We start from the raw sequence: 12,169 nt of genomic DNA on the forward strand, positions 1-12,169 counted from the left end.
CATGATAAAATACATAAACTTAAGTCCATATATTAAGTAAAGAATCATTATTGGTATTTCCACTAAGATCAGGAACGAGGCAAAAATACCTATTATTTCCACTCCTATTCATTATTGCCCTGGAGTCACGAGTCAATGCAAATAGACAAGAGAAATCAATATGAGGCAGAGAATTTGAAAACAAAGTAAAACTATGCCTATCTGCAGATAATGCAAGAGTATACCTCAATCTGAATCAATCCTCAAATTAACTTAAGCAATAAAAGAAGGTGGAGAAACCAATGATCTTCATAATCACAACAAATCAAAAGATAATAGAATAAATTGCTACTTATGATAATAATAATGAAACACTTTAGAAATAAATTTAATAAAAAATGTGCAGAGCCCTATAGGAGAAACACTTTCAAATGTACCCAAAAGATATAAAAGTTGACACGGACAAATGGAAAGATATCCCTTCTTCTTGGGTTGATGACTCACCATCATAAGAATGTTGGTTCTTTTAAAATTCATTTATATATATAATCTAATCAAAATGCCAGCAAACTCTTTATGCAGCTAAATACAGTGATATAAAAATCATGTAGAAAAATAAACATGCACATATCTAGAAACCTTGATATTTTAGGAAAAAAAAAAAGAGTCACAAGGGTTATCCAGTTCTATTTCGCATTAAATCATTATATAAAATCTCTATAGCTGAAAATGTGAGATACTGGCACATGAATAAACAGAGATTAGTTGACTAGAGTGCAAATCAGGGAATAGACTCAAGTATATGTGAAAATTTAGTATATGATGAATGTGCTATCTTAAATCCCTGGTGCATAGGTGGGCTCTTTAATAAATGAAACGATGCTGGACAATGAGGTTGTCATCTGGAAAAATGATAACATTAGACACATACCTTACATTACCACAGAAAAAAATTCCAAAGTAAAAATAAAAGGAGAATAGGAGAAAAGTATAAGAATTCCTCTATTAACTGAACATACAGAAAGAGTCCAATAAAAACAAAGGTTTGATAAATTACACCCTGTAAAATATTTGCAGGGTCAAACATAATTGATAATTCATTTAAAAAATGTATGTGTCTAAGAGGAAATTTTTACCTCAAGTGTTATCTTAGGTCTACAGCAAAAATATTGATATCTTACCTAAATAAACCACTTACATAGTTTAACTTGACAGGGGAGAGGAAGGGAGAGACTCATTTTGAGTTAGTATTGGCTTCTACTTTACCTTCTTCAGTTTCTTGTGGGCCCCCCTGTGGTTCCCCTGCACCAGGTCTGCCCCACCCAGGAGCCGGTATGTCTCTGCCACCTCAGGGCTGAAATCGCCAAATACTTCCACTTTGGCTTCCAGGGAATCTCTCAGGATTGAGGCTGCTCTCTGAGAAAGGGACAAAAAGCTGTCTGGTTAAAAAGTTCAAAGACTGATTAAGATCAGTGGTTTCTTAAGATAATTATTTAACTGTTATGGTTTGGATCTGAATTGTCCCTCAAAACTCATGTGTTAAAAGACTCGGCCCCCAGTGCAGCAATGTCCAGATGTCAGGTTTTGGAGAAGTGATTGGATCATGTAGGCTTTAACCTTTTCCGGGCATTAATCCACTTGATGGATTAATAATTTGAATGGACCACTGGAAGGAGGTGGAAACTTTAAGCAGGTGGAGCATGGTTGAAGGAAGTAGGTCTCTAGGGGCATGCCCTTGGGGATAATATCTTGTCCCTGACCCTTTGCTTGTTGTCTCTCTCTGCTTCCTTTGCCACCATGAGTTGACAGCTTTTCTCCACCATGATGTTCTGCCTCACCTGGAGCCAGCGAACCACAGACTGACACCTCTGAAATCATGAGCCAAAATAAACTTTTCCTCCTTTAAGTTGTTTATGTCAGGAATTTTGTTCACAGTGATGACAAGCTGACTAATATATAACTGATGTAGATTTTCATTTTTTAGAGGAATGGGCTTGGAGGTCTCATGGACTGGGGTTACTCTTCTCTGTTTTAAATAGGAGACAGAAAATAACTTTTTGGAGGGAGAAGGTTAAAGTGTGAAAAGAGCATGCACGAAGGCCACCTTGGGAAGGGAACTCACTTCAGCTATTACTGAAGTCCACTTCCACTGGGTAGTAAGAATAAAAGCTAACCTGTATTAATGGAGTCCTTATGTTTCAGGAATTGCACTGTACAGTTTGTATGTATGATCTCATTTAATTCTGTCTTATTTAAACAACTACAATTTTTTTTTTTTTTTTTTTTTTTTTTTTTTTTGCGGTGCTGGGGATTGAACCCAGGGCCTCGTGCTTGCAAGGCAAGCACTCTACCAACTGAGCTATCTCCCCAACCCACAACTACAATTTTAATCCTCATTTGTCAGAGGGGGAAACTGAAGCATAGGGCAGCAGAAATTTGCTCAAGCATCAGCTCATCAATGATGGAGCTAGGCTCTGTATCTGGCTGGTAATTTTAATACCTTTCAGATCCATGCTCTTCTTCCTCTATGATGTTCTTTATTACAAGAGAAAACTAAATAGAACATCCAGATCATGCTCTGGATTTTCTATTCTCAGGAAAAAATAGTTAAGGAAACCAAAAGTAAGCATTTCAACATGATGTGACATTTTGTTTGGTTTATTCAACTTATTTATGTCAACTTGGAAGAAAAAATGTTAGTTCGTCAGAAAACAATATTTCCTGACAATTTCTCCAGATACCAGGACTAAGACCCTGTTTAGGCATGCTGGTCTCCCACATTTCCTCCTGAAATTCTTCCATGAAATTCCACATGAAAGCACACTTACAGTTGCAAAGCAAAAATGCTGAATCCAACAGCCAAATAAAGCAGGGACTTGTGAAAGGGCTTCCCATAACACAGCCCCATAGGTGTCCTGATGGTGTCCCACAGATGGAAGGGATGAAGGGTTTCCATCCTTTTGTTGGCAGTAATATGAGTTAGGGGCTGGGCCGGAATGGTGGTGGTAGGGACACCACATTAAAGGTGCTGATGAGGCAGAAATCAAGTTCTTAGGAAGAAAGAAAAACTGCTTTAGGAGCAGAGTGATTGACTTGCCACGTATGGTCCACAGAAGAACATGAAGGACTAAGATTTCAATCCAGAACCTATCTGAGGGTAAGGACCATCGCATCCCCTTAAAACATCTGTGAGCAAGGGCACAGACTGATGGGAGTGTTCTGTTTTGTGGCTTTGTGATGGGAATTGAACTGTCAGTCTTTAGGGAACTATGGATGGAAAGAAGAGCTGAGATCCTTTTCCTAAATGAAGCTTTTGATGCTGTTTACAGCCTGACTGGGGAGACTAGAGATGGATGGCAAATCAAGATGACAATGGAAAGGATGACGCTGGGTTTAGAGGAAACAGGAAAAGCTTAACAGACAGGAGTGAAGAACAATTAGGACTTAGGTGAGAAGAGCTCCAGAAAAAAGGAGTACAGGAGAAGCACAGAACCTATTTAAGGCAAGTGAATAGGTTCATTTGACTGCAACAAACTATGAAGCAGAGAAGAGAGAGATGGGTCTGGTAGACGAGCTGCTTTGTGCCAGACTCAGGAAATTGGATTTTCTTACATGAAATAAGTCAGAGAACGTTCTTGAGAAGGAGAGTGGCACCACCAGAGGTGGCACCTCCTCCCTCCCCCTACATCTTAACCTGCAGTAGAGTGACCTTCACTTACATTTTATTGTAAAAGGTATTTCCCTCCCAAAGATCACTTTCCTGTTGATGCAAGCTTCTGACTCACATGTAGGCTGTGAGCACATCTGGGAACGTCTATGTATAGCCTCTTGCTTGTCTCTCTGATTGTCCTTGGGCCCAGCCCTTGTTGACTAACTCCTGCTAGACCCCACAGGGAGAAGTCTGTGAGAACAGTATGAGGTTCCCACGTTCAGCTGGGCAGGCTACACCATGCACAAGGGCATCTGACAGAGGAGAGAGGGCTGGAGCCAGCCCATGCTGCACCCTCTGTGCACTGTGCTCTGGCACAGCTGGGCTGTGTCCACCTGAGCAAGGGATAGCTTTTCTGTTTTTACGAGGGGCACTTGAAGGAATATCAGCGACCCTAGAATGAAAACGGTGTTTGCTAAAATCTCCAATGGCATCTTTTAATCAACACTACTGATTTGGGTAAACTGGGCAACCAATGGCAGAGAGGCACACCATCAGTGACACCTGGCATCAGTGCCTTAGTAGCAGACACCATGGCAGGAAAGCAGATGGGAATAGGAATGGGACACATGGCTGTGGCCATCAGAGAAGTCAGCTGGCCTGCAGTCAAGTAGTCACCCACCCATCTGCTCATCACTTCCCACAATAAATAAGAAGGTCCCTGTTCTCATGGAACTCAGTATAGTCACACAAGAGACACTGAATGTCTACATAAATTTATACATATGAATGCTTTTCAATAGCATACAGAATTCTGTAGACTCATGGGGAGAGTCAAATACAGGACTGGGGAGAAGAAGCAGGGAACCTGGTAAGAATTGAAGGATGCACTGGTGTTAACCTGAAATGGAAAAGGGCATCTTGGAGAAGAAAGCAGACACAGCCCAAAAATAGGAATTAGAAAAGGCCAGTGTCACAGGAAGACAGATTGGGGAGCAGGGGCAAATTGAGATCAGAAATGTCAGCAAAGTCCATGTCATAGAAGGTATTATGGGGCATAGAGGGCTTCTGGTTGATCCCAAAGGTACTGAGGGGCCAATGGAATATTTTACAAATGAGTGTTCACTAATCTGATTTGCTCTTTGAAAGGTCACTGGGGCTTCCTTGTTCTGAAGGGATTAGAAAGGGGCAAGCATAGAAGTAGCTAGAAGATAGGAGCTTGCTGGAATAGTCCAGGCAAGAGATGATGCCTGATGGGAGGAAAGGGGAAAACAATGGATGAACTCAAGATCTATTTTGGAGGGAAAAATGGCTGAGGAGTTAGGTGGGGTGAGCCATTAGGGCAGACTTACCCGGACTCTTTTTATCTGAGTACTCCTCATAGAATGTCTAAAGATAGACCTGAGGGTGGGAATCTGAGGTCTCTGGAAGGCCCCTCTCTCCTTGTTTGGGTGATCCAGAAAATCAGTGAAACTCCACTTGTTATGGTGACTGTGGCCTTACTTTGGCCTAAGAAACATGATGCATCTAGATTAAAAGCCTGGGTTCCTTAACAGATAGAGGATTAAGGATGAGGGAAGAGCTGAGGGGGAGGAGGTCTACAGATGGCAAGGAAAACAAAGTTTTCACCTCCAAGATTTGCTATGATAGGTTGGAAAAAAAAAAAAAGAGCTATGCACCGTGGCTTCCTGGTAGTTTTAGGTTTCACAGAGAATAAGTTCCCAAGGGTTTCATTACCAAAGAATACAAACTCTGGGTCTTATTTCAGTTTTAGAGTCCACGTCAAGCACGCCTGGATGGATCCATGGTAAAAGAGAGTGAGCTGAAACTTGTGCACTGTGTAGTTTTCACTAGATATGCAAATATCATTTATTACCCAAAGTGAGGAGAGAAGAATAGACACACTAGCTGTCTCACTCTATCCCAGCCTGAACTATAGTCTGTGGTAAGCAGGGTTTTGTCCAGCAGGTTCTCAAAGTTTCTAACCCTTCGTGAGCTTTTGTAAGTGAACGTGACATCTACATTCTCATTAACAGTTTTCTAGTTTCTTCCTGTAAGTTATTTAGAAGCTACCCAAAGTGGCCTCCTGGTCTTATTTATTTGTGTCTTTCCAGGATGAGAACATGCCTTGCACATAATAGGTAGTAATGGATACTTGCAGAGTAAGGAATAGCCCTTCAGATATCAGCTGAGTTGGCCATGTGAATAACTCAACATCTGAACTCACCTCCTTTTGTTCAGTGATTTGTAGAAAATGGCAAAAATCATCTTGAATTGAAAGAAATTTGGCTCTTCCTGTCCCTTCAGAATCCTTAAGAAGAGCCATGCTGTCTTGAAAATACTCTTCAGCCATATCTGAAGAAAAGCATCATAATAACAATCTTGACAATTTTTCACAGATTTGAAATGGAAACAGAACAAATATGCTTTTAATAGTGGTGAACTATTTGAAAATAATAAGTGTTTGGACAAGAGAAACCAGTTAAGGAGATTGCTCTTTCCCCATTAACCTGCCTATTTTACCAGAAAAGATTTAGGTCTCAGAAGGATATTGCAATTTCCTTTCCTTAATTTTCATACATTTTAGTTTTCCTTGTAATAGAAAAGGCAAACTTAATGCAAGAGGAGAAACCATCCCCCATAACCTGAGGACAGTGGTAAGTTTCCATGCCAATTGTTCAATAATTCTTCCTATAACTTCGGTTGCTCCTCACTGACATTAGGATCCTCAGGGCCCACTTATTTTAATGGACTCTAACTGTAATCTTGTTACATATTTCTACAACATGAAAAAATCTGGAAAATACAGTAGACATGCTGTTGAGGGAAAATCCCCAACCATTCTAAATCCTTAAAAATACTGGCTATAATTTAACAAAAATATTTTAAAATACATGCCAATCATGAAAGCAAAAAGGGAAAAGTTTAGGTATAAAGAGGGACTTGAAAGCCAGAGTAGTGAGTGGGTGTTCATTAGCTTTCCATTGCTGTAACAAATACCTGAGATAAACCAATTTAAAAAGAGGAAAGGTTTATTTTGTCTCATAGTTTTGGAAGGTTCAGTCCATGATCATTGGTTCTGTTGCTTTTGGGCCTGTGGTGAGGAAGAACATCAAAGTGACTGGGAAGCAAAGACAGAGATAGGAAGAGGCTTGGGTCTCAGTATTGCCTTCAAGAGCATGCCCCAAATGACCTAACTTCCTTCTACTAGGCCCCACCTTCAATAGTGCTACAGGATAGGGCCAAGACATGGGCCTTTGGAAGACACTTACCAAACTATACCATAAGGGAGCTGAGGTTGAATGGTCCATGAGCATATTAGAAAAAATGACATATTCTTTATTCTTTTCGAAGCTTGAGTAGGACTGGGGATAAGGCCTGAGGCCTGTCCGTGGTAGGAAACTGAATGGAGCTCCTGGCAAAAAGCCAGGGTAGCCAGTAGAATCCTAAAATGACCCCAGTAACCTTCACCCTTGTATAATCCCCTACCCTTTGTTTCTGGGTAGCACTTGTAAGTGTGATAAGTGTTTCTGTGATGAGTCATGCTATAGGGCACTGCACTGTTGGTCTTAAGAAAGCAAAATTATTCCTGGGGCCTGACTTAATCATACAGACCCTTTAAAGATAGAGAGATTCTCCAGGTGGTATTGGAAAAGGAAGTCAGATTGGAAACTTTTAAGATTTGGATCTGGAATGTCCCCTAAAGCTTAAAGGCTTGGTCCTCAGTCTGTGCTGCTATTGGGGGTGCAGAGCCTTTAAAAGGTCGGGACTAATTAGAGGAAGTAAGGTCACTGGCGGGCATGCCCTTCAAGGGGGCATTGGGAACACAGCCCTTTCTTCTTTGCTCCCTGGCCACCACAAAGGATCAGGGCCAAGTGACCATAGACTAAAAACTATATAATCATAAACCAAAACAAAAATTCCCACCTTTTAAGTTGTTTATCTCAGGTATGTTTTTGCAGCCACACAAATCTGACAAACACAGAAGTCTTAGAACGATATGACAAGAAGGAAGTTCTCCACTGCTATGGAGAGGGATGTGGTGCAAGGACTGAGAGCAACCAGTAGGAGCTAAGAGGGTCGCTGGCCAATGGTCACAAGAAAAGAGGGATTTAAGTCCTACAGCAGTAAGGAACTGAAATCTGCTAATAGCAGGAATGAGCTTATAAAAGAACCCAAACTCCAGGAGACGACGGAGATAGCCTAAGCAGAGAAGCCAACCTTATTGTGCCAGATTTATGATTTGCAAAGCTGAAAGCTAATAAATGGGTATTTAAACAGCTTTAATTCTATGAAGTAAAAGCAAACAAATAGCTTATATTGTGATCTGAACATTATGCTCCCTCAAACTTACATGTTGAAATCCTAACCTAAGGCATTAGGAGGTAGAGTCTTTCAGAGGTGATTAGGCACGAGAGTGGAGCCCTTATGAATGGAATTAGTGCCCTTATGAAAGGGACCGCAGAAAACTCTCCTTCCCTTTCTGCCATGTGAAGACACTGAAAAGTCTATAAACCAGGAAGCACGCCATCTTCAGGTACCAAATCTAGCACTTTGACCTTGGGCTTCCCAGTCTCTAACTTTTGAGAAGCACATTTCTGTTTTTTTTATCAGCCATCTGATCTATGGTATTTTGTTACAGCAGCTTGAACAGAATAGAACAGCCAAGAATCCCTAAAATGGTGATGAGAACCACTGCCCTGGTCTGAGGGGAGGTTGTAAGCCTGCCCATCCAGAGGCCTCAGCCGTAAAATAAATATTTGGAAGAAAGTAGGATTCTACAATTATGAAAATTGTCTTAAAAGTTAACATTTATTGAGAGTCAACTATATGTCCATTTTCTTTTTTATTTTTTGGTCCTTCTTTTTGGTATTGGGTATTGAACCCAGGGGTGCTTTACCACTGAGTTATATCCCAGTCCTTTTATTTACTTGTTTTTTTAAACTTTGAGACAGAGTCTTGTAAGTTACTCAGAGTCTTGCTAGGTTGCTAAGGCTGGCCTCCAGCTTGCAATCCTTCTGCCTCAGCCTCCTGAGTCACGGGGATTACAGTTGAGTGCCACCATACCCAGCTATATGTCAGTTTCATAATTGTTGCTATGGGTTTCTCCTCTATACCAGCCTGAAAAGCAGGTGCACTGGAGGCAGCAAGCAGCAGAGATGAACACTGAAAGGACAGAAATGTTATGAAAATGGACAGACTGGTCAAAGACACAGAAGTCTGAGATCATGTATAGATAAATGACCCTGCACACCTCAACAGCTCTGAAAACATGCTGGAAATTCACAGTGAGAGTCCTGAGTGTTGAGAAAAGATCCAAGTACATTCTGTGAGACCTCCTTTGGAAAGGAGAGAAGCAAACCTTGGGAAATATGTCTGCCAAGACTAGTCAACCTAAAGAAAACTTCAGTCTGAAAATAAGTTGTGTTCATCCACATCGTTCACTGTACTGATTCTAGGCAGATGCTAGACAGATGCAGGAATCCCTCTGCCAGGCATTTGCTCCCAGGGAGGTAGGTCTCCACCCAGGGTTTGTAGCTGGGCAGAAGTTTCCCTGTTCCTCTCTCTCAGACCAGCAGGTACATTCCTGCCATATTGCTCAAGTTTTTGTCCTGGTAGAAGAAAATTCCACCACATAGACAATATTACATCTCTTTTGCTCACAACTGACTCATAGGAGAAAACATTACAGGTTTAATGCTCAAACTAAGTTATTAACTTTGGCTACTTTGATAATCTGATGACAGCAAATGTTGGGGGTGATGTATCATTTGTTTTGTTAATTCTAAAAGCGTTTTAGAACGGGACATTCCATGTCTAAAGTGATAGAGGATATTCAGAAGTGGAGTACTTTTGATATTTTAAGTTTCTGAGTAATTGAGAATTAACTAAAAAATAAAACTCAGTCCTTCTTTAAGAGTAAAGATCTTGCTGGGTGCAGTGGTGCATGCCTGTAATCTCAGGAGGCTGAGGCAGGAGAATTGCAAGTTCAAAGACAACTTAGCGAGACCCTAAGCAACTTAGTGAGATCCTGTCTTAAAACAAAAAATATAAGGGTTGGGGATGTGGTTCAGTGGTTAAGTGTCCCTAGGATCAATCCCTGATACAAAAATAAATAAAAAAGTAAATCTCTTTCCACACCCAGTCCTATCCCCTTGGAGACAGGCCCTAACTGTGAAGGGTGGCAGATGTAAGGGGTGTGGGAAGGAGTTGTAGCTGGAATGCACTGAGTTTCAGACCCTGGCGTTAGCAGAAGTGGTGCTGCCTTGCACATGGAAAGGTGAAAACCAAAAGCACTGGGGGACATTTTCCTCCCCTCTCCTGGGTCAGGAGCCAGTCCCCCAGGCACAGTGGACAGCTGTGCTGGACACCTTTACCTTTAACATCCTCCCACCTCCCAGTGTTCCTCCCCTGGGTGGTCATGGGCTGGTGAATCATGCCCTAACGAACCCCATTTAGGTTCCAAGTGCAGCATGCTGCTTGCCCTCAATGCAGCTAAGCTCACAGAGACTTTGGGAAAGGAAGCTGCTGGGCTTAATTCAAACTCATGTGCAAATGACTTATAAAGAGGGCTCAGGAAGATCAATAATATATTTTCCAAAGAGGATGCCTGTAGGCAAATATGAATCTCTGAAAGAGGGAGTGGAAGTGATGAAGGAAGGAAGGAATGTATTACCTAAACTAAGACCATATAGCTTTCAGAGGCCTTGTGTGGGTAGGAGGGGACTGGCCCTGCCTAGGAATCTGCTCTCCAGGAACAGGCTCCTCAGGTCCTGCTTCCCTTCCTCCCTTTCTGAGCCCCCAATTTCTCTAAAGTCTGTGTGTTTTCCTACTTCTGTTCCTGGAAGCAATGTAGTCAAGTGGGGGCAGTGAAGCAAGGGAGAAGGGTTTTCCTGACAGCTGTTGTCACATGCCAGCTGTATCACACATCGGGCATCTATGACCTTGTGGTAGGACCTGTCTATATTAGGACAGCCTTGAATCAAGGGAACAAAAGTAGGTCTCAATCATCCACAGCGGTCCCCTTCCTGTCTGTACATTTGAAATCACTCTTATCTTTACCTGATTCAGGAAAACTTCTTCACTGTAAGACCCTGACTTACATTCCCCAAACCCTTCAACCTCCCAAATTAACTTTGTGAAGGACAATCCACAAGTCCGGCCTTTGGGGGAAAGTAAGTCCTATTCCCACAGCAAAGGAGCCATTTCCTGATAAACTGAGTTTGTCAGGGATGGGCATCCCAGAGGTCCCTCTGGGATAAGTGACAGCAGGATTTCCGGAGAGACAGGAAGTCATAGCCCCTGGGGCAGGAAGCCACCTCCCTCATGTCCCTGGGTCCTGGGTGTGGTTCACAGAGAGCCAGAAGTTTCTGTGTTCTTGCACATAACTGTCCCTACCTTTAAAAAACACTTCTAGAATCCTCTGCAACCTGATGCTGGTGGCCTGGGCGAAAGATGAGGTCACTTTCTAAAACACAGAAACACGACCTAGCTTGTAAATCTGAGCCCTGTGGCAGAGGTGTTCCAAGGCCACGAATTGCTTCCACTATCTACCCCAGCAGAAAGTTTTAGTTTCTGTGAGTCAGGGGGTGGGGGTGGTGTTGGGGAAAGAGTATGGCTGAGTGGGCAGAGTGGTTTACTATCTTTGTCTGGGATTCAAAGTCATGCCCTTTCCAGGCAGAATGTCGTCAAGATGTTCACATACAGGCAAGAGAAAAATGAGGCTTCCTTTAAAGAGGGCTTGCAATGTGGCCCACTGGAGGTCAGAGGCTTTAATTAAAATAAATTCTGGTAACCTGGGGCTTGCTTCCTGAGGCGATCCTGAGGCAAGAATTGGAACATTAAGGACAGCTTTCATTAAGAGGGAGGTCTCCGTGTACAATGTGATAATTATCTTTTTTTTAAAGCAGTCTTAGAAAATAGTCTTTATACTAACTGAAAAGACTTTAAAGATCCCAGGGAATTTAAAAATGGAAAGTCTCGAATCATGGCCTGGCATTCATCCAGCAAACAAACAGACTGAACTGTTTGGACCCTGCTGTGGCTGCTGCCCAATGCTACCTGCCATCTGTGGGGGCCACAAGGGAGGCCTGAGGACACACAAAGCCCAGCACACTCTCCTCTCATCCTTTCTGTGCAGCAGACCCTCTTTGGGAGGGATACTAGTGCTGACCTATGATATGGCTTCTGGGAGTAGCAGAGCTGCTGCTCACTGGCTATGTGATCTGAGGAAGTCCAAGGCTATCTATGGGGACAGGCGTGCGTCTGGAAAGGGAGGTGCCTAAGAGGGCAGCTGGTGGGGGAGGCTCAGGGCATAAAGGTGCCAAGTACCCACAAAGGGCCTTGCACCTGTGGGTCCTGGTGAGCAGTCCCATCAGATCTGCCTGTCTTAAATGTCTTCACTCTCAAGAAGCTGGCCACTACTCAGGGTCCCACCTGGGGCCACCCAGTGGCCTAGGACCTATGGCTCTAGTCACTTGTCTCGGTGAAGTATATGCCACCTTAAAAATCCTCTGCAGCCAAGTTAGGGCATAAATAACA

General features: G+C 42.6%; 1 protein-coding gene across 2 annotated transcripts in view; it reads right to left on the reverse strand.

The window, feature by feature from the left end:
• Ttc23 (tetratricopeptide repeat domain 23) overlaps positions 1-12,169 on the reverse strand; it is a 90,617-nt gene that overhangs the window by 13,726 nt on the left and 64,722 nt on the right. For both annotated transcript variants that reach the window (XM_047538922.1, XM_047538923.1), the window contains exons 8-9: positions 5,856-5,983; positions 1,246-1,395 (exon numbers count right to left, since the gene is read on the reverse strand). In XM_047538922.1, coding sequence (XP_047394878.1) covers positions 1,246-1,395; positions 5,856-5,983 — 278 coding nt within the window. The remainder of the gene's footprint in view (positions 1-1,245; positions 1,396-5,855; positions 5,984-12,169) is intronic.

Source organism: Sciurus carolinensis, chromosome 2 (genome assembly GCF_902686445.1).
Source record: "Sciurus carolinensis chromosome 2, mSciCar1.2, whole genome shotgun sequence".
NCBI lineage: Eukaryota > Metazoa > Chordata > Mammalia > Rodentia > Sciuridae > Sciurus > Sciurus carolinensis.